General features: G+C 46.8%; 1 protein-coding gene across 1 annotated transcript; it reads right to left on the reverse strand.

The window, feature by feature from the left end:
* Positions 1 to 1,350: 1,350 nt before the first annotated feature.
* LOC127586660 (transcription factor HES-7-like) lies at positions 1,351 to 26,493 on the reverse strand. Its single transcript, XM_052044776.1, has 4 exons — positions 26,245 to 26,493; positions 3,219 to 3,314; positions 2,976 to 3,063; positions 1,351 to 1,883 (listed from the first exon to the last, which is right to left on the reverse strand). The coding sequence occupies exons 1-4, from the start codon at positions 26,491 to 26,493 to the stop codon at positions 1,351 to 1,353; spliced, it is 966 nt and encodes a 321-aa protein (XP_051900736.1).
* Positions 26,494 to 27,092: the final 599 nt, after the last annotated feature.

A 27,092-nucleotide genomic window follows, 5' to 3' on the forward strand; every position in this document is an offset into this window, starting at 1 on the left:
TCAACCACTCCTGGTGGCAGCTCATTCCACATACATGCCACCCTCTGTGTAAAAAGTTGCCCCTCAAGTTCTTACTAACTTTCCCCTCCCATCTTAAACCTATGCCCTCTAGTTCTTGACTCCCCAACTCTGGCAAAAAGACTGTGTGCATTCACCGTATCTCTGCCCCTCAAAATTTTATACACCTCTATAAGATCACCTCTCGCTCTCCTACACTTCAAGGAATAAAGGCCCAGCCTGTCCAACCTCTCCCTATAACTCAGTCCCTCAAGTCCTGGCAACATCCTTGTAAATATTTTCTGCACTCTTTCCAGTTGAATAACATCTTCCCTATAGCAGGGCGACCAAAACTGAACACAATACTCCCAGTGTGACCCCACAACTGCACCATGACCTCCCAACTTTTATACTCAATACCCTGACTTATGAAGGCCAGCGTGCCACCGTATATAGCTGTGACCACTTTCAGTGAACCATGTACTTGTACTCGAAGGTGCCTCTGTTCTTCAGCACTCCCCAGGGCCCTACCATTCACTGTGAAAGTCCTACCTGGATTTGACTTTCCAAAATGCGTCACCTCACACTTATTAAAAACTCCATTTGCCATTCCTCGGCCCAATTACCCAGCTGATCAAGATCCCTCTGGTATTTTTGATAACCTTCTTCACTGTGCATTACACCACCTATTTCAGTGTCATCTGCAAACTTACCAACCATGCCTTGTACATTGTTATCCAAATCATTGACATAGATGACAAACACCAATGGGCCCGGCACCCACCCCTGAGGCATACATCTAGTCACAGGCCTCCGGTCTGAGAAAAAATCTCTGCTTCCTACCATCAAGCCAATTGTGTATCTAATTAACCAGCTCTCCCTGGATTCCATGCGACCTAACCTCCCAGAACAGCCTACCATGTGGAACCTTATTAAAGGCCTTACTGAAGTCCATTTAAACCACACCTACTGCCCTGCCCTCATCAACCTTCTTGGTCACGTCATCAAAAGCCCACAGAATCTGGCAAGAACTGCCTAAGTATGTAATGTGCTTTTGAGCAACTAGTCCAACAGCTGTGTGGGAACAAGCTACAACAGATTAGTAGAATGATGTTATTTATTGCAATTGATCAATTTAAACAAACAATTACATTTAAAAAATTTATTCCAAAATATACAAAATAATTGAAATAAGAGATGCACAGAATACATAGGAAATATTAAAGAATATTTTAAAAAATGATCAGAAATCTGTGATCTTAAAATATAGGTAAGCTTTATTATAGATACAGCGCATGGGTGGGTTGGCACAATGGAGATGGAGGGATAGATAGGTGCAGTGATTACCAAAAGCTAGGGCCAGGGTCTCCAAACATTGTGTGGTACAGTCACTTTGCTGGAACTCTGCTGCCCGCAGATGGAGTCTGGTGAGACCGTTACTTTCTGGGGGAAATCCACAAAGTGTGTGCAGCCATGCTGTGTGAGTTCATGGTTCCCAGCTTGGACATTGACTGGGTTCGGTGCCTGATGTAAGGGAGTGCCCTGGCTTGCCAGGAGACGTGAGCCTTGCTGTGTGTGGGGGTTGCTGGTGACCCCTGGTACAATGGCCAATGGCCTCAAGGTGGAGGAGTGCCCGGACCAGGTGTCAGACACCGCTGCAGCTGGCGCTGCTGCTCTTGGAGGCTGGCGGCTATAACCTCTCCCACAGTTGACCAGCTTGCGGCTCTCTGACCTTGACTTGTCCACGAAGTCGGTCAGCCGCTCCATCAGACTGCTCCTGGCCTGTGCATTGATGGAAGCACAGGTCTGGACAAAGTTGTTCACCTGCAGGAGGCATTCCTGAAAGCCGGCCTGGTAGTTGAGCCGTGGGATTGCTGAACCATGCCCTGTTTAACAATAACCATAGTTAGTGACTTGGACAACCCACAACACTTCAACATCCAACAGTGTTGTTCAACAGGGAGTTTTTAACTCCGGATTTGGCAGATGCGGGACTGCTCCCAATGGGACTGCTCCCATTGAGCAGCCCTTTTGTAAGGTCATGGCTGATCTGGTTGTAACTCTGCATTTCCACCCATCCCCAGTAACTTTTCACCCAGTCTACCTTTTCTTTCCCCCACAGAAGTTCTGAAACTCAGCTTCCACCAGTTTTTGAGAAAGACTCAAGACCCGCTGATGAAAATAAATCACCTCATCCGTGCTTTAAGTGAGCGACTCCTGACCTCTAGCTGCAGATTGTCTCCCGGAAACATTCTCTCCACATACACTCTTGCCAGGGTCCTCAGGATCTCTCATACTTCAACCAAATCCCTCTCAACACTTCTACTATGCAGCCCAGCATGCCCAGCCTTTCCCCAAAGGGCAGCTCACCTATTCCAAGGTACCAGCCCAGTAAACCACCTCTGAACTACTTCCAACACATTAACATCCCTCCTTAAATTAGGAGATCAAAACTTTGGACAAAGCTCCCGCTTCGTCACTTGATAAGCCACTGTCGGTTTGACTTCAGCGCCACTCTCCCGCCTGTTGCCTAGAAAACTCGACTACCCAATGGGACAGGAATCAAACCCGTCCCCCAGACATTCACTGATTCCGACCGCACACCTCCAAAGAGCCCCCGAGAGAAAGCATCTCCACCTGACACTATTCTTGCATCAAACAAAGCGGATGTGCGGCTCCACTCAAACTCCAAACATTCATCATGTTTAACCCATTGATTGCTTAGTAATAGAGGTTGTGGAATCGCCTTGTCCGATGCTAACTCCCGAGGCGGGTTCTTCTTCTGAGAAGTGTCCAACTTCGCTTTAAGTGAGAGAACTCAGGCGGATAACGGCACCGAGCGACCAGTCCCTTGCTGAACTTCGAATACCCGTCCCGCGGGATGGAACCGAAGTTTAACCGATGTACCGGTATCACAGCTCCGGGACAGGGTAAACCCCCCTCCCCCTCCCCCGCCCCAACTCACAGCAAATACCCACCCTGGAAATTTGGGAGTGCCGCGTTTATCAGATACTGGACTGTCATTTCTAAGATTTCTGCCTTCTCCATTTTACCATTCCGGAAAGTCTAAACAGAAGAGAAAGAAAGCGGTAAAATGCGAAAACTGCGCAGAAGCGAAGCGCTGGAGGTGGGACCAAGGAAGAACATTGGGGAGGGAGGGGGTGAGGGGTCCCAGAGGGAAGGGGGAGACAGCTGGACTTGGCCGACAGGCGGCCCCTCACCTCGCTGTGGGTGTGTTTCAGCAGGAAAGATTTGAGCTGATCCAAGCTGCGGTTCATCCGATCTCGTCTCCGCTTCTCCACCAAGGGCTTAAGCAACTGTAGAGAGATGAATGAGAAGGTTTTTCACGGCCCTTGGAAAGTCGTCGCGCACTTTGGCCCAGAGCAGCCGCGCCCGCCCGGCTTGGGGGTCGGGGGTGCAGCGGCACTCAAACCAAACAGCGGGCAAACATTACTCTCCCTGCAAAATGAAATCAGATTAAAGGTCTCTCGGTCCGCGGCTCTCTGACTCCAGTTATTGACGGGGATATGCTCGCTTCAACCAACATGCCATCTCCAAACAACACCTCCTGATGGACCGTCAACTCACTTTACCTTTTTAACCCCCTTTAAATCAGTAGATTCTGTCGCCATTTTCATAGCTGGGCAGTGGCTCCAGCGCGGAATTGGATGGTCCCAAAGCGGAGTTGGAAGGTCTCAGCGCGGAGGTGGATGGTCCCAAAGCGGAGTTGGAAGGTCTCAGCGCGGAGGTGGATGGTCCCACTGTGCACTTAAGTTGTCAGACCTCTGTTAAGCGAACAGAGGTTAGTGGGTCCCAGTCCGGAGTTGAGTCCCCGCCGGCTAGATCCGACTTGGGGAAACACGGAGCTTCAATGCAAGGGAGCAGCCAGGGCGGTCTATATTATAGTGAACCCGAGAGACACGTGAGGTCGGGGCGGGATCGGATGGCGTTTGACGATGTCCCTCAAGGTGTTGGACTATTCTCTTTTACATTTGCTCCCAGCTCTCCCACTGAGCTCCTGCCGAGCTGTGAAACCAATTAATTCATTTCACGGCCAGATGCAAACTGCCACCCGCTCCGCTTTCAAATTCACCATTTGAAAAGAAGACTCTAAGTTTCAACTACTTTCCCATGGGACTTTCCCAACTTTTAGAGTTCCATCCACGTTAGTCATTCAGCACGGAAACAGGCCCTTCGGTCCCGCTCGTCCATACCGACTAAGGTAGTGACATTTGCCCGCGTTTGGCCAATATTCCTCTGAACCTTTCCTATCCACGTACCTGTCTAAAGGTGTTTTAAGCGTTGTCATTGTGCCCGCCTCTACCACTTCCACAGACAACTCGTTCCATGTAGCCACAACACCTGTGTAGAAAAAATTGCCACTCAAAAACCCTTTAAATCTTTCCCCTCTCACCTTAATGCCCTCTAGTTTTAGGGTCTCCTGTCCTGTAACCATCCAGCTTATCTATGCCCCTCCCGTGATTTTATATACCTCTGTAAGGTAAACCCCCTCAACATCCTACGCTTCCAGGAAAAAAAATCCCCAGCCTATGCAGCATCTCCTTATAATTCAAGCCCTCCAGTCTTGCTGACAATCTTTTCTGCATCCTTTCCAGTTTAATGACATCCTTCCTATGGCAGAGTGACCAGAACTGCACACAATACTCCAAATGTGGTTCTCGCCAACAATAAGATGATACCCTAATTCAATGCCCTGACCAATGAAGGCAAGTGTGTCAAATGCACTTCTTCCCCACCTTGTCTCCCTGCGTTGCCACTTTCAGGGAGCTATATACTGTACCCCACGGGGTTCACTGTGTAAGGCCCACCCTAGTTTAACTTCCCAAAATGCATCACTTTGCACTTGTCTGAGTTTAATTCCATCTGCCATTCGTTTGACAACTTCCCTTAACTGTTCTAGATTCTGCTCTAATCTTAGATATCCCTCTTCACTGTCCACTACCCCACCAATCTTTGTGTCATCCACAAACTTACTAACTATGCCAACTGCATTTTCATCCAAATCATTAATATAAATGACAAACAACAGTGGACCCAGCGCTGATCCCTGCAGCACACCACTGGTCACAGGCCTCCAATCTAAAAAAAAACTCTCCACTACCACCTTCTGACTCCTACCAACAAGCTAATTTTGTATCCATTTTGCCAGCTCACCCTGGATCCTATGTGATCTAACTTTGCAGACCAGTTTACTATGCTGGACCTTGTCAAAGGCTTTGCTGAAGTCCATGTAGACAATGTCTGCCACCCTGTCTTAGTCAATCCTCTTGGTCACCTCTTCAAAAAAACTCAGTCAAATTAGTGATATATGATCCCCCATGCAACAAAGCCATGCCAACTATCCCTGATCAGTCCTTGCCTTTCCAAATGCAACTAGGTCCTGTCTCTCAGAATCGGCTCCAGTAACTTTCCCACCACTGATGTTAGGCTCTCAGGTCTGTAGTTCCCTGGCTTGTCCTTGCAGCCCTTCTTAAATAAAGGTACAACATTAGCCACCCTCCTGTCGTCTGGTACCTGACCTGCAGCTAACGATGGTACAAATATCCCAGAAATTTCTTCTTTACATTCCCACAACATCCTATCGGCCCCGCTGGGATTTATCCACCTTCATACGCTTTAAGACCGCCAATACCTCCCCTTTTGTAATGTGGACATTTTCCGGAACATCACGGTTCTCTTCCCTGAAATCCCGAGCTTCCACGACCTTCTCCACGGTAAATACAGATGAGAAATATTAAATAAAGACATTGCCAGTCTGCCATAGCTCCACACATCGACGACCGCTTTGATTCTTAAGGTGCCCTATTCTCTCCCTCATTACCCTCTAAAAAGTAAGGATCATTATGTTTGCAATAATTAATTTATATTTGGTGATTTAAAATAATGTCGCTGAAAATAGATTTTGTCATTTATTGTTTTAAGTATGAATATTGTTTTGTTTATCGCGGATCAAACACACTCGAAGGTGAAAATGACGAGAAGGATCAGAAACATTTTTATCGTCCAGTGTAATTTTACATTACTTGTGTTATGAGGAGAGGTTGAGCGAGCTAGGGCTTTTCTCTTTGGAGAGGAGGAGGATGAGAGGTGACTTGATAGAGGTGTACATGATGAAAAGAGGCATAGATCGTTGTGAACAGTCAGAGACTTTTTTCTCAGGGCGAAAGTGGCTAACACGAGGGGGCATAATTTTAAAGTGATTGGAGGAAGGTATAAGGGGGGGTGTCAGGGGTAAGTTTTTTACGCAGAAAGTGGTGGGTGCGCGGAACGCACTGCCGGCAGAGGTTGTGGGGGCAGATACATTAGGGATATTTAAGAGACACTTAGCAACACGAATGATAGAGAAATGGAGGGCTATGTGGGAGGGAAGGGTTAGATAGATATTAGAGCAGGATAAAATGTTGGCACAACATTGTGGGCCGAAGAGCCTGTACTGTGCTGTAGTGTTCTATGTTCCAAATTCTTCAAATACGCCAAAGTTTCAAACTGGTTGCTTGTTCCCAGCGAAGGCTGGGGAGGAGGTGTCATGATGGGAGAATGGAAACACTCCGTACTCCTGCCTTTCTCCGATCTCAGTGGTGCGCGAGGTGTCGGGCTAATCAAAGACTGAAATCTCAATGGGTTTGAGACTCGGAGATGCTTTGTTTCCCGCCACAACCCCCACCCCACCCCCGCCCGTCTCTCTCTCTCACCATCTAGCTCTTGAGTACTTAACAGAACGCTAAATTGTCAGAAAATACCTTGAGTGTTAGAAACAAAATATTCCATTGAGATTTAAACAGGAACGATTTGTTTGACCGTTCAACCAAAGGATAGGACGCCCAACATTGAAACCGGAACGTTCTGAACGAATTTTCTCACGTAGAGTCGACAACTATCGTTCTCTTTTGAGGGTTTCGGGTTTATGTTGCAAAGAGGACATGATGAATAGATTATTAATTGGAGGCCGTGGAGGTTAAAATAGCTCAGATCAACTCCCACAAGAGTGATAGATTCTTTATCCGAAATCTTTACAGCGACTCGGAAGCTGAAAGAAACGTGAAGGAAACAGCTTGTGGCTTCCACACGCCCGCTGGACGGGCCCGCGGGTCCAGGTGTCACAATCAAAGGGTCTGCGTTTATGTCCTGAGAACCTCTTCATCTGGTGTTTAACCGTTTGTTCAGCGATTAGTAATTCGCCAGGAAACAGGAATCCCGCACAGAAAGATTAGTACACAGATTATCCATGCAGAGATGTTCTCCACAGAGCCATCAACTGTACAGATTCTCGGCACCAGAGGAGATTACAATAACTTCTGCCGAAAATTCTGACGTTGCCCATTGAGGTTGGCCTGTGAACTGCCAGAATTGGCTCAGTGCGAGGAAGCGGAGGGTGATGGCTGATGGTCGTTTCTCGGAGTGGAGGCCTGTGTCTGGTGGTGTGCCACAGGGGTCGGTGCTGGGACCCTTGTTCGTAATTTATACAAATGATTTGGATGTGAATGTGCACGCATGGTTAGTAAATTTGTGAATGAGACTAAAATAGGCGGTGTTGTAGACAGTGTAGTAGGGTATGAAAATCACAGGGGATCTTGATCAGCTGGATAAGGCTGAGGATTGGCAAGTGGCTTTAATCCAGATAAATGTGAGGTATTGCATTTGGGAGATCAAACCAGGGTAGGAATTGTACAGTGAATGGTAGGGCCCTGGGGAGTGTTGTGGACAGAGGGACCCAGGAGTGCAAGTGCAAAGTTCATGAAAGCAGTGACTCAGGTAGACAGGGTGGTGAAGAAGCATTTGACATGCTGGCCTTCATCAGTCAGGGCACTGGGTTTAGGAGTTGGGAAGTTATGTTGCAGTTATACAAGATGTTTGTGAGGCCTCACTTGGAGTATTGTGTACAGTTTTGATCATCCTGTCATAGGAAAAATGTTATTAAACTAGAAAGAGTGCAGAAAAGGTTTGCCAGGATGTTGCCTGATTTGGGGGCCTGAGTTACAAGGAGAGGCTTGTGTGGATTCAGACTTTATTCCCTGGAATATAAGAGACTGAGGGGTGACTTGATAAAGGTATATAAGATTATGAGGTGCATAGACAGAGTGAAAGCACAAATCACAGGTGGTGATGAGTCACCTTACCGGAGTGAGATAGGACACCTGGGTGAGTGGTGCTGCAACAACAACCTCTCGCTCAATGTCAGCAAAACTAAAGAGCTGATTGTTTGACTTCAGGAAGGGGAAGGAGGGCGAACATAAGCCAGTCTACATTGGGGGAAATTGGTGGTGGAGAGTCAGCAGCTTGAAGTTCCTGGGCGTTAACATATCAGATGACCTGTCCTGGGCCCAGCACGTTGATACAATCATAAGGAAAGCATGTCATGGTCTTTACTTTCTTAGAAGGTTAAGGAGGTTTGGCTTGTCACTGAACACTCTAACAAACTTGTATAGATGTACCTGTACTTTCGAAAATATCCTGACTGGTTGCATCATGCTCTGGTATGGCAACTCGAATGCACAAAAATGTACAAAGCTGCAGAGAGTAGTGGACTCTGCCCAATACATCACAGGCACATCCCTCCCGCCATCGGTAGTATCTACAGGAGGCACTGGCTCAAGAAGGCAACATCCATCATCAAAGGTCCCCACCATCCGGGCCGTGCCATCTTCTCGCAGCTACCAATGGGCAGGAGGTACAGAAGCCTGAAGTCCCACACCACCAGGTTCAAGAACAGCTACGTCCCTTCAACCATTCGGTTCTTGAACCAACCAGCAAAACAATAATTACTATAGTTTAGCAACACTATGACCACTTTGATCACTTTGCACTAAAATGGATTTTGTTTCTTTTTGTTCTAATTGTGTTCTTTCTTGTAAAATTGTGTGTATGGTTAATTTAAGTTATTCTTGTGAATGCTGCTTATCTGATGCTATGTGCCTGTGATGCTGCTGCAATTAAGTTTGTCATTTGCTCCTTTGCATACATGTACTTGTGTATATGACAATAAATTCAACTATAGACTATACCACACAGGGTGATACCTGACAGGGGAGGCCGAACAGCCAGAGGTCATGGTACATATTGGTACCAATGACATAGGTAAGAAAAGAGAAGAGGTCCTGAAGAGGGAATATAGGGAGTTAGGTAGGAAACTGCAAAGCAGGACCTCAAGGGTAGTAACCTCTGGATTGCTGCCTATGCCATGTGCTGGTGAGGGTAAGAATAGGATGATTTGGCAGATGAATGCATGGCTGAGAAATTGGTGCAGGGGGCAGGGTTTCAGATTTGTTGATCATTGGGATCTCTTCTGGGAAAGGTAAGACGTGTACAAAAGGTACAGGTTACACCTGAACTGGAGGGGGACCAATATTCCTGTGGGCAGGTTTGCTAGAACTGTTGGGGAGGGATTAAACTAATTTGGCAGGAGGATGGGGACCCGAGTGATAGGTCAGAGGTTGGCGCATTCAATTTACAAGTAGATGCAGCATGTAGAAATTGCAGTCAGTTGGATTGGCTGAAGTGTGCCTACTTTAATGTGAGAATTATCAAGAACAAGGCTGATGAACTTGGACCATGGGTAAGTACATGGAACTACAACACTGTGGCCATTACAGAGACTTGGCTGTCACAAGGGCAGGAATGGCTGCTGGATATTCCAGGGTTTTGATGTTTCAGAAGGGACAGGGACAGAGGTAAAAGAGGTGGGGGAGAAGCTTTGCTTATCAGGGACAGTGTCACAGCTGTAAAAAGGGAGGACGTCCTGGAGGAATCATCCACTGAGTCAGTGTGGGTGGAGGTCAGAAACAGGAAGGGAGTGATCATTCTACTGGGAGTATTCTACAGACCCCCAAGTAGCAGCAGAGACACTGAGGAGCAGATCAGAAGGCAGATTTTTGGAGAGGTGCAAAAAATAACAGGGTTGTTGTCATGGGTGATTTCAACTTCCCTAATATTGATTAAAGGGGATAGATGGGGAAGAGTTTGTTTAATGTGTCCAGGAAGGATTCCTGACACAGTATGTGGACAGGCCAACTAAAGGAGAGGCCATACTGGCCCTGGTACTCAGCAATGAGCCGGATCAGATTTCAGGTCTCTTGGTGGGAGAGCATTTTGGCGATAGTGACCATGACTCCTTGACCTTTACCATAGGCTTGGAGAGGGATAGGAGCAGACGATATGGGTGTTGTGCCAAAGTTAAGCAGGATTGTTCTCAGATCTGACAGAAATAAGCCTTACACATGCAATGCTGCACACAACTCACTTTATTGCTAAGTTACAACAAGTGGTACTTATCTCGGAAGCACGCCTGAGCCTGTTTAACTGCAGCACCCCATTCCAATTGGTCCACAGCATCAGTCGCGACCTAACCTGTGGTCAGACCCCACTTGGAGTACTGTGCTCAGTTCTGGTCTCCTCACTACAGGAAGGATGTGGAAGCCATAGAAAGGGTGCAGAGGAGATTTACAAGGATGCTGCCTGGAATGCGGAGCATACCTTATGAAAGCAGGTTGAGGGAACTCGGCCTTTTCTCCTTGGAGTGACGGAGGATGAGGGGGGACCTGATAGAGGTATGTAAGACGGGGCATTGATCGGGTGGATAGTCAGACGCTTTTCCCCAGGGCTGAAATGGTGGCCACAAGAGGATATAGGTTTAAGGTGCTGGGGAGTAGGTATAGGGGAGATGTCAGGGGTTAGTTTTTTACTCAGAGAGTGGTGAGTGCATGGAATGGGCTGCCGGCAACGGCGGTGGAGGCAGATAAGATAGGGTCTTTTAAGAGACTGTTGGATAGGTACATGGAGCTGAGAAAAATAGAGGGCTATGGGTAAGCCTAGTAATTTCCAAGGTAGGGACATGTTTGGCACAGCTTTGTGGGCCGAAGGGCCTGAATTGTGCTGTAGGTTTTCTATGTTCTATGTTCTATGAGCCCAAATCCAAGATACCTCACCACCGGTGTGCTCACTCTTTTATACCCTGGTCACTTCTGTCTGCCCCTACCTGGGTCAATCCTTTGTTCAAGTCAACCCATCACATGACCATCGCCTCAGGCACTGCAGGCTCATGTCAGTAGAGAAAATATCTTGGTTACCTAGCACCCAGGTCACCTTTCCGCGCTGCACACACATTTGATCCTTGCGCTCTCTGGCTGACATTTCAGGATTCTTACTACAATGGGAAAGTATTTAATGAGGGGAGGGGGAATTATGAATCTATTAGGCAGGAAGTTGGGAGCGTAAATTGGGAACAAATGTTCTTGGGGAAGTGCACAGTGGAAATGTGGAGGTTGTTCAGGGAGTACTTGCATGGGGTTCTGGATCGGTTTGTCCCATTGAGGCAGCGTAAGGATGGTAGAGTGAAGGAACCATGGTTGACAAGAGATGTAGAATATCTTGTCAAGAGGAAGAAAGAAGCTTACCTGAGGTTTAGAAAGCATGGATCAGAGAGGACTCTGGAGAGCTACAAGGTAGCCAGGAGGGATTTTAAGAATGGACTTGGGAGAGCTAGAAGGGGGCATGAGAAGGCCTTGGTGAGTAGGATCAAGGAAAACCCCAAGGCATTCTACATGTATGTGCAGAATAGGAGGATGACTAGAGTGAGGGTAGGACCGATCAGGGATAAAAGAGGACACGTGCCTGGAGTTGGAAGAGTTAGGGGAGGTCCTTAATGAATACTTTGCTTCAGTATTCACCAGAGAGAGAGAGACCTTGACGTCTGTGAGGATGGCGTACGACAGGCTGATGCATGTCGACGTGAGGAAAGAGGATGTGCTGGAACTTTTGAAAAACATTAGGATAGATAAGTCACCAGAGCCGGATGGGATATATCCAAGTTTATTACAGGAAGCAAAGGAAGAGATTGCAGTGCCTTTATCGACAATCTTTGTGTCCTCACTGGCCACAGCAGTAATGCCAGATGATTGGAGAGTGGCAAATGATGATCCTTTGTTCAAGAAAGGGAGTAGGGATAACTTTGGGAATTACAGGCCAGTGATTCTTACTTCAGTGGTGGGCAAATTACTGGAAAAGATTCTTGGAGACAGGATTTATGGGCATTTGGAGAAACCTAGGCTGATTAAGGACAGTCAGCATGGCTTTGTGAGGGGCAGGTCGTGCCTCATGAGCCTGATTGAATTCTTTGAGGATGTGACAAAGCACATTGATGAAGGTAGAGCAGTGGATGTGGTGTACATGGATTTCAGTAAGGCGTTTGATAAGGTTCTTTATGGAAGGCTCATTCAGAAAGTCTGGAGGCATGGGATCCAAGGAATCTTGGCTGTGTGGATTCAGAATTGGCTCGCCCATAGAAGACAGAGGGTGGTTGTAGATGTAGCGTATTCTGCCTGGAGGTTGGTGACCATTAGTATTCCATAGGAATCTGTTCTGGGACCCCTGACTCATAAATGACTTGGATGAGGATGTGGAAGGGTGGGTTAGTAAGTTTGCTGACAGCACGAAGGTTTGTGGCTTGGATAGTGTAGAAGGTTGCTGTAGGTTACAACAAGACATTGATAGGATACAAAGCTGGGCTGAGAAGTGGCAGATGGAGTTCAACCCAGACAAGTGTGAAATGATAAACTTTGGAAGATCAGATCTGAAGGCAGAATACAAGGTTAATGACAGGACTCTTAGCAGTGTGGAGGAACAGAAGGATCTTGGGGTCCATCCATCGACCCCTCAAGGTTGCCACGCAGGTCGATAGGGTTGTTAAGAAGGCGTATGGAGTGTTGGCCTTCATTAGTTGGGGGATTGAGTTCAAGAGGTGTGAGGTAACGTTGCAGCTCTATAAATCTCTGGTTAGACCACACGGAGTATTGTGTTCAGTTCTGGTCGCCTCATTATGGGAAGGATGTGGAAGCTTTAGAGAGGGTGCAGAGGAGATTTACCAGGATGCTGCCTGGATTGGAGAGCATGTCCTATAAGGATAGGTTGAGCGAGCTAGGGCTTTTTTCTTTGGATAGAAGGAGGATGAGAGGTGACTAGAGGTGTACAAGATGGCAAGAGGCATAGATCGAGTTGACAGTCAGAGACTTGTTTCCTAGGGAGAAAATAGCTAACACAAGGGGGCATAATTTTAAGGTGATTGGAGGAAGTTATTTGGGGGAGGAATGTCAGAGGTAAGTTTTTCTTAAATTACACACAGAGTGGTGGGTGACAGCAGAGGTTGTGGGGGCAGATACATTAGGGACATCTACAGACTCTTAGATAGGCACATGAATGATAGAGAAAGGGAGGGCTTTGTGGGAGGGAGGCGTTAGATAGATCTTAGAGCAGGATAAAATGTCGGCACAACATTGTCGGCCAAAGGGCCTGTACTGTGCTGTAATGTTCTACACACAAAGGATGGTGTGTATTTTGAATGAGCTGCCAGAAATAGTGGTTGAGGCAGGTACATTAGCAATGTTTAAAAGCCATGTAAATAGGACTAGCTCTCTGAGCAACACAGTCAGCATGGATGGGTTGGGCCAAAGGGCCTGTTTCCATGCTGTAAGACTAGGACCATGACCATCACCAAGCAGATTTGTCCCTGACTACTCTTTGCTCATGACCACTATAATATCAACCCAATCAAACTTACTCTGGCGGCGAGGAGACATTCTCCCACCCTTTGGTTTGGTGATTTAATCGTTACTGTTACACAGACAGGACTAAGGATGTTGCATGAAGTTACACGTCCACATCACAATAGGCAGCCTGAGCTTGTCAGGATCACGGTCGTTACATCCTGAAGGTGAATACTTGGAATTGATCAACCAATCAGTTTCATGGGTTAATGAGATTAAATATTTATTTTGTTACTTGTACATTCAGACATGTGCCTTTTGCAATGCATCAACCAATGAGCGCTCCCTCTTTCAGATAAAGGTGAATCGACAGTGATTACAATCGATTTGGATTAATTCCACAATTAATCAAGGATTGATCCTTCCTGTAACCGACCTCTCTTCCCATCACGCTTCGAGGCGGAGGTGTCAGGATGGGAAAGCTTTAAACTTTAATATTCCACACTCCATCTCACTCCCCAGTCACAGGTCTTTTTTTTATTGTGGTGGGGGAGGTGTCAGCTGATCAAAGAGTTTAAAGTTGAAAGAAAGTTTTACACAGACGCGGTTTGGAATTTAGATCTGTCCGTAGTCCGACCATCCATCTACCAACCTCCGCGTGAATGTATTATAGAACTATCTAAACGATTAATCGATCGATCTCTGCAATATTTAAGAGCAGCAAGAAACTGTAAGGACACCTTGAACAAATTTTGACCTTTGATTTGGGAGGAAAATTTTCTGGTTCTTTAACGCCAAACACGCACGGTTTAAACTATTTTGTTGTGCAGAGGATTGTTCTGATTTGGGATGTTCAGTCAGCGTTGCAAAGCAGAAATGTTGGTGAAATTATTAATTTGAGTGCATGAAAGTTTAAAGCAATTTCAGCCCCACCCCTATCTCATCGGGATAATGTTTACGATTCATTGTCACGGATCCTTTGAGGAACTGGGAACCTGAAAGTGACATGAAGGTGACAACTTGTGCCTCGCACACGTCCGTTTGATGGGACCGGGGGGCATGTCAGAATCAAAGGTTAACTCCCAAGTATCCTTTTCATCTGGATTTAACGCCTTTTTAACAATTTACCATCCTGGGAAAGGAGCCCACGCAGTGCCTTGCTGCACTCTAGGGAATAAGTCCTATTCAAACCTTCCCTATAACTTAGGTCCTCAAGTTCCGGCAACATCCTTGCAAATTTTCTCTGCAATCTTTCAAGCTTGTATCTTTCCTGGAGGTAGGTGACCAGAACTGCACATAATATTCCAAACGTGGCCTCATCAATAACTTGTACAACTTCAACATAACATCCCAACCTCTGTACTCAATGCCCTGATTTATCAACGCCAAAGTGCTACCTACCTGTGATGCTGCTTTCAAGGAACTATGGACCTGTATTCCAAGATCCCTTTGTTCTACCGCACACCTCAGAGCCCTACCATTCACTGTGCAAGTCTTACCCTGGTTTGTCCTCCCAAAGTGCAACACCTCACAATTGTCTGCATTAAATTTCATCAGCCATTTTTCAGCCCATTTTCCTAGCTGGTCAAGATCACACACAAGTTTTGGTAGCCATTCTCGCTGTCCACTACGCTCCCAACCTTGGCATCATCTGCAAATATGCTGATCTGGTTTATCACCATCATCTAAATCATTAATATAGATGATAAACAACAACCATCTACTACCACTCTCTGGCTTCTTTCACTAAGCCAACGTCGAATCCAATTGGCTACTTCATTCTGAATGCCAAGTGACTTAACCTTGTAGACCAGCCCCCCACGTGGGACTTTGTTGAAGGCCTTGCTTGCTAAAGTCCATGTAGATAATGTCCACTGCCGATCCTTCAACAACCTTCTTGGTAACCTCCTTGAAAAACTACAAGATTTGTTAGCCATGACCTACCATGCACAAAGCCATGTTGACTATCCCTAATCAGCCCTGCCTATCCAAATACTTATATCCTGTCCCTCAGAATACCTTCCAATAATTTATCCATGACTGACATCAGGCTCACCGGTCTATAATTTCCTGGCTTATTCTGAGGGGCTTTCTTGAACAACATTAACTCTCCTCCAGTCCTCCAGCACCACACCCGTGGCTAAGGACATTTTAAATATTTCTGCCAGGGCCACTACAATTTCTGCACTAGCCTCCCACAATGTCTGAGGGGACACTTTATCAGGCCCTGGGGATTTATCCACCATCATTGACCTCAAGACAGTTAGCACCTCCTCTTCTGTAATCTGGATATGGTCCATGACCTTACCACTCTTTTGCCTCAGTTCTATTGTCTCTGTGTCTTTTCCAGAGTAAATACGGATGCAAAAAAAATTCATTTAAGATCTCCCAATCTCTTTCAGCTCCATGCATAGATGACCATGCTGATCTTCAAGACGACCAAATTTGTCCCTTGCTACCCTTTTGTTCCTAATATAGTTATAGAAACCCTTTGGATTCTTTCACCTTGTCTGCCAGTGCAACCTCATGTCTCTTTTTTCCCTCCTGATTTCTCTCTTCAGTGTTCCCTTGCATTTCTTATACTCCCCAAGCACCTCATTTGATCCTATCTGCCTATATCTGATATGCACCACCTTCTTTTTCTTTACCAGGGCATCAATAGCCCTCGATAACCAAGGTTCCTTGAATCTGCTAGCCTTGCCTCTAAATTCTGCTGACTACTGGGAGGTCTATAATATTGTCCCATTAACATGATCATCCCTTTCTTATTCTTCAGTTCCACCCATATTGTCTCAGTAAATGAGCCCCCCAGTACGTCCTCTGAGCACTGCTGAGTTTCCCTGATGAGTAATTCTGCCCCTCCCCTTTAATACTAACCCTTCTATCATGTCTAAAACATCGGAACCCTGGAACATTGAGCTGCCAGTCCTGCCCCTCCTGCAACCATGTCTCACTAATGTAATTCTATGTATAATTCTATGTATGGATCCATGCTCCTAGTTCCTCTGCCTTACCTACAATACTCCTTGCATTGAAATAGACACATCTCAGAACATTAGTGCCACCATGCTCATCAACCAGTCGATTCCTGTCTTTGCTTGTGGGCTTAAGATCTACTTTCCCCACAGCTTCTCCACTTGCTGCCCTGCCACTCTGGTTCCCACCCCCTGCAACCCTAGTTTAAACCACCCACTCCTGAGCAGCAGTAACAAACTTCCTACAAGGTTATTGATCCCCCTCTAGTTCAGGTGCAAACCATCCCATTTGTACAGGTCCCACATGCCCTGGAAGAGAGCTCAATGATCCAAAAATCTGAGCCCTCCCCCTGCACCAGCTCCATAACCACATGTTAAACTGCACTATCTTCCTACTTCTCGCCTCACTTGCATGTGGCACAGGTAGCAATCCTGATATCACCACTCTGCAGGTCCAGTCTTTTAACTTGACAACAAACTCCCCTGAACTCACTTTGCAGGACCTTATCACCCTTCCTGCCTATGTCATTGGAGTACTGATGTGGACCACATCTTCTGGCTGCTCACCATCTCCCCTAAGAATGCTGTGGACTCAGTCAGAGATGTCTCTGACCCAGACAGCTGGGAGGCAACATACCATCCATTCTCGTCCACAGAATCTCCTTTCTGTTCCCCTAACCTATGAATCCTCTTCCCCCCAACACCCCTCCTTCCCTTCTGAGTCACAGAGCCAGACTCAGTGCCAGACACCTGGCCACTGTGGCTTTCCTCTGGTAAGTCATCTACATCCCCACCCACCCACCCTCCCCTCCCCCCCCCCCCACAGACTATCAAAAATGATGTTATTGAGGGGAACTGCCACAGGGGTACTGTGAGAGCTAACACACATACACACACACACACACACACACACACACACACACACACACACACACACACACACAGATATAATCCATACATAGATATTCTCCAGAGAGAGTTGCTGCTCAGAAATATCACAAAGATATTACTGGATTCAAAACTTTCTAGGAAGCAGGACACAAAGGATAATGATTGACAGGTGGTTTTTGAGAGAGGGAGTTTGTAGACTCAATGCCTGCCCATTGCTTCTTGTTGCATACATTAATGGCTTAGGTTTAAATGTAGCGGATATTAGAAAAAAAAATGCAGGTTACATAAAAATTGGCTTCTGTGGTTGACGGTGAGGAAAACGTCAGACCGGAGGAAGATATAGTACTCAATTGGAAAGAATAGCGTCGAGTAGGATTGAATCCAATTCTGTTCTATAATTCTCCAAATGTTCGTAAATCCCGTCCCTCAGAATCTTTTCCAATAATTTGCCCACCACTGAAGTAAGACACACAGGTCTATAATTCCCAGGGTTATCCCCACTCCCTTTCTTGAGCAAAGGAATAAGATTTGCAGCCCTCTAATCATCTGGTACTACTCCTGTGGCCAGTGAAGGTACAAAGATTATCACCAAGGGCTAAGAAATCTCTTGTCTCACTTCCCGTAGTATCCTGGGATATATCCCATCCAGCCCCAGGGACTTATCTATCCTAATGTTTTTCAAAAGTTGCAGCACATTCTCCTCTTTAACATCAACATGTTTTAGCTTATCAGCCTGTTTTACGCTGTCCTCACAAACGTCAAGGTCTCTCTTACAGGTGAATACTGAAGCAAAGTATTCATTAAGGACCTTCTCCAACTCCAGGCATACGTTTCCTCTTCTGTCTCTAATCGGTCCTGCCTTCATTCTAGTCATCCTCCTGTTCTTCACCAACGAGTAGAATACCTTGGGGTTTTCCTTAATCTTACTTGCCAAGGCCTTCTCATGCCCCCTTCTAGCTCTCCTAATTCCATTCTTAAGCTCCTTCCTGGCTACCTTGTAACTCCAGAGCCCTGTCTGATCTTTGCTTCCTAAACCTTAAGCAACCTTCTTTCTTCTTCTTCACTAGATATTCCACATCTCCTGTCAACTATGGTTCCTTCACCCTACCATCCTTTTCCTGTCTCAGTGGGACAAATCTATGCAGAACCCCATGCAAGTGATCTCTAAAAACCTCCACATTTCCATTGTGCATTTCCCTGAGTACATCTGCTCCCAATTTACACTCCCAAGTTCCTGCCTAATAGCATCATAATTCCCCCTCCTCCAATTAAAAACTTTCCCATACTGTCTGCTCCTATCTCTCTCCAACGCAAGGGTAAAGCAGGGAGTGTGGTCACAGTCTCTGAAATGCTCAGTCACTGAGAGATATGACACCTGACCAGGTTCATTGTCTAGTACCAGATCCAGAATGGCCTCTATTCTCATTGGCCTGTCTACATATCATGTCAGGAATCCTTCCTGGACACCTAACAAATTCCACCCCATCCAAACCTTCTGCACTAAGGAGGTGCCAATCAATATTAAGGAAGCTGAAATTACCCATGACAACAACCCTGTTATTTTTGCACCTATCCAAAATTTGCCTCCCAATCTGTTCCTCAGTGTCTGTTGCTATTGGGGTGGGGTCTGTAGAATACTCTCAATAGAGTGATTGCTCCCTTCCTGTTTCTGACCCCCACCCACAATGACTCAGTTGACGATCCCTCCAAGATGTCTTCCCTTCTTGCAGCTGTAATACTATCCCTGATTAGCAATGCCACTCCCCCACCTCTTACCTCCCTCTGTCTTTTTTGAAAGATTTACACCCCAGAACATCCTACTGTTGTGATAGCCAAGTCTCTGTAATGGCCACAACATTGTAGTTTCATGTTCTGACCCATGTTCTAAGTTGATCACCCTTGTTCCTGATACTTCTCGCATTAAAATAGACAGCAACCCATCCAACTGACTGCAATTTTGTCCTATCAACTGCCTATCCTTCCTCACAGTCTCTCTACATGCTGCATCAACCTGTACACCAACTGCCCCATCCTCTGACCTATAACTCAGGTTCCCATCCCCCTGCCAAACTAGTTTAAACCCTCCCCAAGAGCTCAAGCAAACCTGCCCTAAAGGATATTGGTCCCCCTCCAGTTCAGGTGTAACCTGTCCCTTTTGTACAGATCACACCTTCCCCAGAGGTGATCTCAATGATCCACAAATCAGAAACCCTGCCCCCTGTACCAATTTCTCAGCCACACATTCATCTGCCAAATCAACCTATTCTTGCCCTCACTGGCATGTGGCACAGGCATCAATCCAGAAATTACAACTCTTAATGTCCTGCTTTTCTGCTTCCTACCTAGTTCCCCATATTCACTTTTCGGGACCTCATCCTTTTTCCTACTTATGTCATTAGTGCTAATGTGTACCATGACTTCTGACTGCTCACCCTCCCCCTTTAGAGTGCTGTGGACCAGATCTGAGACGTCCCTGACCCTAGCACCTGGGAGCCAACATACTGTCCAGGAGTGTCTTTCATGTCCACATAATTTCCTTTCTGTGCCCCTAACTATAGAGACCCCTGTCATTTTTGTTCTCTCTTCTCCCCCCTTCCCTTCTGAGCCACAGAGCCAGACTCGGTGCCAGCAACCTGAGAACTGTAGCTTTCCCCTGATAGGTCCACCCACCCCCCCAACCCCCAACAATATCCAAAACAGTATGCCTGATATTGAGGGGAATGGCCACAGGGGCACTCTGCACTACCTGCCTATTCTGTTCCCTTCTCCTCGGAAGGAAGGAAGGAAGATTTTCTGCACAGAGAGTGGTCATTTAGTTTGGGAAAGTGGGCAAAGGAATGGCAGAATTTAACTCATACAAGTGCAAAGTGATGCATTTTGGGAAGTTAAAGTGTGGAAGCTATGGTAAGGTGAGGTTTTTTTACAAAATAATCTTTATTCATCATAAGAATATATATAGATACAAGAATAAACAGTGCAAAACCTTTACATTCATGCACAATTTATTCAATAGTGTCATGTTTTAAAACCCATAGTACCATTGCCACTCATGTAGCTCCCTGGTGGTCATACCTCAATACAATACTTACAATATTTAAAGGGCATCCCCCCCCGACTCAGCCCCTCTGCGTACAGTATCGGAAGGAGCCCAGACCGCGATCCTTCCCCACAGAGCCTTTGCATTGGCTGCACCGAGCTTCAGCGTGTCCCTCAGCATGTACTCTGCAGCCTGGAATGTGCCGGTTGGCAGCATTCCCTTACAGACATCTCGCTGTGCTGGAAGACCCACAAGTTTCGGGCAGACCAAAGGCCATCCTTCACCGAGTTGATGACCTTCCAGTGAGGAAGTAAAGGGTTAAGAAATTGTGACCGTACATATAACTAATGAAAAAATACCACGCATGCAAGCCCCTGACTCAAGACCAGGTGGTAATTACTGTGTCCGGAACTTGATTGTAAGCCAATTATACTAAACAATGAGTGTGAGGTTTGTCTTAAATAATGAGCGTGACGGTTGTCTTTGTATTTTAGGCCGTCCGATTGAAATTGGTGTAGCCGCATTGTTTAAGTGTGTGACAAGGACTGTATAAATTGATGTCTGCCCCTCTGTATTGTGGAGACCTCCGATAAAGACTCTGCATGAAAGTCAGGAGAATTCTCCCTTGCAGTATACTGCTAATAAATGCGTTTTAACAGAATTAATCTGTGGCACTGTGTGATTTTGCAGCAGGCAGGAGTGGGAACTTAAAATTGGGATAACAATTTGGCGAGCCAGCCAGGGGTCCAAGACGTGAGCGTAAGTGAATGACGAGGATAATGACTACCTGAGATGGAAGGGTCCATAAGGTAAGATTCACCTTGATCCCTCTCAGGGAGTCAAACACCTGATCGATCCTTTGCTTATCGAATATCCTCTGACAGACTCCTTGCAAACTTGTCTGAATGCCACAGGTAAGAGGAGGTTAGAGTCTTCCAGATAAATTATCAGAGGTTTGAGTCCTTGGAGTAATAACGGTAAGGGGTTCGAGTCCCCAGTTTTGGGTTTTAAGGTTGTGAATTTAAGGTTTTGAGTTTTTAAGTTTTGAGATCTATTCTCCGGTACTACCACCCTGCCTTAGACCGGTTCTTAAGAGGGAAAACCCCCGACAGGAGGGTCAGGAACCTGAAGTGGGTGAAGGAAAGAGACCGATCTAATAGATAATCATAGTGATTTGTACTTTATGGTCGAAAATGAGAATAATTTCCTTAAATTATGGCATGCCTCAATAAGAAATTGGGAAATGAAATATGGCCATTAGGGGGAACTTGGGATGTGGATAAGTGTCTAAAGGCAGAAAAGGTGACTTGGGAATGCAATACAGGAGAAAAATGAAAAATATTAATGTCTACTTGGAGAAAAATGGCCAAAGACCTGACAAATAGATCAAAACAGAGTAGTTGGGAAAATAATGCACGTAGAAGGGAGAGGGAAGGGGTAGACCAGGGAAAGAAGGAAAAATGTAGGAATAAAAATAATGAAAATAAGGATAAAGTGGAGGTACCTCCCGACATGTCTGGCGTGCCCCTGTTGTTCCAAAGTAATGATACGGACGAAAATGAGGATTGGATGGTCCAACCCACAGCCCCTATCTACCCCCGCAATTTCACTGCTGCCCCCATATAATGTAACCAGTCTGCAAACCGTTCTGCTCTCACCACCAACGATACTAGCCAAGTCCCGTCCCAAGGACAATTCCATGACCCTATTGCGTCCCGAACTAGAAGTCAGCTTATATGGAGAGGAAGCCCGCATACGAATGGTACTAAGGCCACAGGCAAGCGACAGAACTTCCTTGTAGGGGATAGACCTTTAGTAGATCCTCAGTCGGACACCGATTATGACTCCGATTCTACCACTGATAATGACGACCCTAAAGATCCCGATCCATTGCCTATGTTGAATGAGGTAAAGGGAGCCAAGGCTCAAAGACAGTTCCCCAGTAGGAGTGTTCCCAATCCTGATCCAGCCCAAGCGAGCACTAATCCTACAATCCAAATATACAACCCTTGGAAGCCTCAGGACATGTGCCTAACCATGTCAGGTGCCCAACCGTAAAACCAACCCAGAGGATTTTACTTAATGCACTCCATTCTTGGGGATATGTAATACTGCCACAGAAAGTAAAATGAACCCAGCGCCAGGTAAAGTTTCTGGGCACCCTTTTAAGTGCAGCTGAGAGACAGCTCGCTCCTGAACGTATTGCACCCATCATTGCTACCCCACCGCCCTCTACCCCGAAGGGTATGTGCGCCTTCTTAGGTTTAGTAAATTTCTGCAGACAATGGTCCCTAATGTTGCCCTCCTTACTAAGCACCTCACACCCCTGGCTTCAAGCCAGTCCGTGGGACATTTTGAACTTACAGACGAACAAAAGGAGGCCTTTGATTAGCTCAAACAGGCCCTTGCCAGTGCCCTGGCCCTGGGACGCGCTCTATATGATCGCCCATTTCAGCTTTTTGTGAATGTCCTGGAGGACTGCGCTACAGCCGTCCTTACTCAAACCCATGGGAATAGAAAAAGACCGGTGGTGTATTACTCTACTTGGCTGGACCTGTTTGCAGGGGGACTTCCACTGTGCTCACAGATGCTTCCAGCCATCTACTCCCTGGTAACAGCAGCCTCCAATATAACCCTGCAACAGTCAGTGGTTGTTTATTCCTCCCATACCATAACAGCAGCCCTGACCTCCCATCAGACGCAACACCTTACCCAGGCCCGCTTAAACAGATATGAGGTAGCGCTCCCACTCCTCACTTTTGCATACTGCACCACCATTAACCTTGCCACCTTTCTAGAGGCCTCACCTGAGGATCTTGAAGATCCACCACATGACTGTTTAATGCAAAACCACTTTTTGACTACACTCCGTCCAGACCTTTTGGATAAGGCCTTCCAGTCAGCTGACTTAAACCTGTATGTCGACGGTGGTTCCTCAGTTTCTGAACAGGGAACTCGCCTTTGCGGCTACACAGCCCCCGGCCTCTGCCCAAAAAGCAGAACTCTTTGCCCTGATCAAAGCTTGTATTTTAGCCAAAGACAAAGTAGCTAATATCTTTACTGATTCCCGCTGTGCTTTTGGAGTCGCCCATGATTTTGGCCAACTATGGACGCACAGGGGATTTCTGACCTCTACAGGTAGCCCCATAAAGAATGTGGCTTATGTAAAGAATCTCCTCCAAGCCATCCTCCTCCCTAATAAATTGGCCATCATTAAATGCTCAGCTCACCTCTCAGATGCCTCCCTAGTAACACAGGGCAATAACAGGGCAGATGCAGAGGCTAAATTGGCAGCACACCAGGGAACTAATATCGTTTCGACTGCGGAAAAACAGGTGGTTGCTTGTAAGCCAACAATAACAATGCAGGGCACCCCAGATATGGTCACTGTACAGCACTTACAGGGTGACGCCCCTGACTCAGAAAAACAAGTATGGAAGGCGCAGGGGTGTACGCACTTTGCGCCACATGGCCTCTGGACTACTCCAGTCGGTCAAGTATGTATACCTGATACCTTGTTACCAATGCTTATTGACTGCCTACATTCTGACACCCATCTTGGCAAGGAGGGAATGGGTAACATTTTACTACGTACTTGATGGCACCCCAGATAGGAGGAAGCAGCACAAGGCAAAATACAATTGTGTTTGATATGCCAACAAACCAATGCTGGGAAAGGGGTGAGGTGAACCCCAGGCAAAACCCCCTTGCCAGAGGGTCCTTTTGAATGTATACAACTTGATTTTATTGAATTACCGTGTGTACATTGCTATAAGCACTGTCTTATTATTGTTGATGTATTTAGTATTTGGATTGAAGCTTTTCCAACCACCAACAATAAGGCCTCAACAGTGGTAGAGTTATTGCTTACAGAGATCATATCAGGGTTTGGGGTACCCCGACAGGTAAGTTCAGACAATGGTCCCCACTTGATAGGGAAAATAAATAAAGAGTTGTGCGAGGCACGGTCAGTAAGTGAGAAGTTCTGTGAAGAATGGAGGGATCCTGTTACGATCGGCTCCCCCTTATTGTCATTAGGCTATGGGTTTCTGAGTACTCTTTCTCTGGGGGGTTCGGCAGGAACTATAGCCGCAAAAAACCGGAACTACCTTATTTGTGGACTGACCATGCTGGGAAACAGTATCACAAAGGGCCTGGAGGCAGTGGACCAGGAAATGGCAGAACTTCTGCTTTATGCCCAACAGACCCAGTATGCTGTGGACTACCAGTTGGCTCAGCAAGGAGGAGTATGTGCCATAGTAGGGGACAACTGTGTCACCAATGTTAGGGATGAGTCCTACAACATTTCCCATGTCATTCAGGACATTCAGAAGCAATTAGATAGCTTTAGGCAGGGACTTGCAGGAGGGGAGGGTTGGTTGAGGTGGCTATTAGGAGGATCATGGACATCATACCTACTGCATGGAGCAGTAGTGTTAATCGTTATTATTATAGTATGCTGTGTGGTGCTGACCTGTTTAAATACTTGTTGCAAGGTCTTTATAAATAAGCTCTCGACCCCGTTCTCAGCACCCCACTAGGTTATCATGATATGATAAAAGGAGGGAATGAGGAAGTAAAGGGTTAAGAAATTGTGACCATACGTATAACTAATGAAAAAATACCACACACGCAAGCCCCTGACTCAAGACCAGGTGGTAATTACTGTGTCCGGAACTTGATTATAAGCCAATTATACTAAACAATGGGCGTGATGGTTGTCTTAAACAATGAGTGTGAGGGTTGTCTTTGTGCTTAGGCTCACCGATTGAAATTGGTGTAGTCGCATTGTTTAAGTGTGTGACAGGACTGTATAAATTAATGTCTGCACCTCTGTATTGTGGAGACTTCCGATAAGGACTCTGCATGAGAGTTAGAGGAGAATTCTCCCTTGCAGTACACGTTTTAACAGAATTAATCCATGGCACTGTGTGATTTTGCAGCAGGCAGGAGTGGGAACTTAAAATTGGGATAACACCAGCAGCAGTTGATGTCCGTCTCTGTGTATGTCCCCAGGAACAGCCCATAGATCAGAGAATCTTCTGTTACGCAGCTGCTGGGGATGAACCGTGACAAGGACCCTTGCATCTTTCTCCACACTCTCTTTGCAAACCCACAGCTGCAAAGAGGTGGACAACTATCTCATCCCCAGCGCAGTCCTCCTGGGGGTAGCATGCAATGGGAGTGATGTTTGGACCATGCAGGATCTGATTGGGAGGGTCCCTCTCACCACCAGCCAAATGAGGTCTTGGTGCTTGTTGGTCGGTTCTGGTGATGAGGCATTCTGCCAGATGGTGTGGACAGTCTGCTCAGGGAACCACCCCACAGTCTCCATCAAGTCCTTCTCCTGAAGTGTCTGCAGGATGTTCCGTGCTGACCACTGCCTGATGGACTTGTGGTCAAAGGTGTTGGTCTGGAAGAACTTTTCCACGAAGGACAGGTAGTGCGGCAACGCCCAGCTGACTGGGACGTTGCGCTGGAACAGGGCCAGGCCCATCCTTTGCCACACCGGGGTCAGGTAGAACCTTGGCATGTAGTGACACTTGGTGCCCACGCACAGCCTTATGCAGCCCCAGACGAAGGTTGTCATCAGGATGGGGGTGACATTGGGTACACTTTCTCCCCCATTGTCTAGGGATTTGTGCATTGCGGCCCATTGGACCTGCTCCATCTTGGATCCCCAGATGAACCGGAAGATGGCATGGGTGATTTCCCAGTCAGTGGAGCGGGAGACAGCCCACACCTGCGCCAAGTACAGCAGCCCTGAGAGCACCTCACACCTGATGACCAAGTTCTTCCCAGTTAATGAGAGGGTGTGCCGGTCCCACAGTCCCAGTTTCTGCTTCACCTTCCCAATCTGCTCCTGCCAATTCTTGTTACCTGCCTCGGCCCCTCCGAACCAGATCCCTAGCTGCTTCAGGTAGTTGGACCTGATGGTAAAGGAGATGTTAGATCGGTCAGGCCAGTTGCCAAAGAGCATGGCCTTGTTCTTCACGTGGTTAACTCTGGCCCCTGATGCCAACTCATGCCGGTAGCTAGTGCTGATCAATCTGCAAACTGACGGTGGATCAGAGCAGAAGACGGCGACATCGTCCATGTACAGGAAAGTTTTCGCCTGGGTGCCCCTACTGCCTGGCAACGTCACCCCTCTTATGCTCTCATCCTTCCTGATGGATTCAGCAAAGGGTTCTGTACAGCACACGAACAAGGCAGGGGAGAGTGGACAGCCCTGCCTGACTCCAGACTTGATGGGGAAGCTGTCTGTTTCCCACCCATTGATTTGGACTGCACTATGGATATCTGTGTAGGGCAGTGGATCCAATTCCTGATTCCCTCTCCAAAACCCATTTTGGACAGCACGTCCAACATGCACGTGTGTGATATCCTGTCAAAGCCCTTCTCCTGGTCCAAGCTGATCAAGCAGGTGTCCACCTCTCTGTCCTGCACGTAGGCGATGGTATCCCTGAGCAGCGCAAGGATGTCAAAGATCTTCCTGCCAGGTACAGCACAGGTTTGTTCCGGGTGGATCTCCTGTCCCAGAGCAGACTCGACCCTGTTGATGATGGCCTTGGGACAGGATCTTATATTCCACATTCAACAGTGAGGTGGGTCTCCAATTTCTGATGTCCTCCCTCTCCCCCTTCTACTTGCAGATGAGGGTAATGATGCCCTTCCTCATGGAATCTGACATGCTGC

The sequence above is a fragment of the Pristis pectinata genome, chromosome 37 (assembly GCF_009764475.1).
Source record: "Pristis pectinata isolate sPriPec2 chromosome 37, sPriPec2.1.pri, whole genome shotgun sequence".
Classification (NCBI taxonomy): Eukaryota; Metazoa; Chordata; class Chondrichthyes; order Rhinopristiformes; family Pristidae; genus Pristis; species Pristis pectinata.

What these genes read in the sequence shown, in the direction of transcription:
- LOC127586660 (XM_052044776.1), bottom strand. Translation starts at nt 26,493, where the DNA reads ATGGACGATGTCGCCGTCTTCTGCTCTGATCCACCGTCAGTTTGCAGA. An exon ending in TGAAACACACCCACAGCGAG is followed by an intron (nt 3,064 to 3,218) that starts GTGAGGGGCCGC and finishes TCTTCTGTTTAG; the next exon opens with ACTTTCCGGAATGGTAAAAT. An exon ending in GGCACTCCCAAATTTCCAGG is followed by an intron (nt 1,884 to 2,975) that starts GTGGGTATTTGC and finishes ATTGTTAAACAG; the next exon opens with GGCATGGTTCAGCAATCCCA.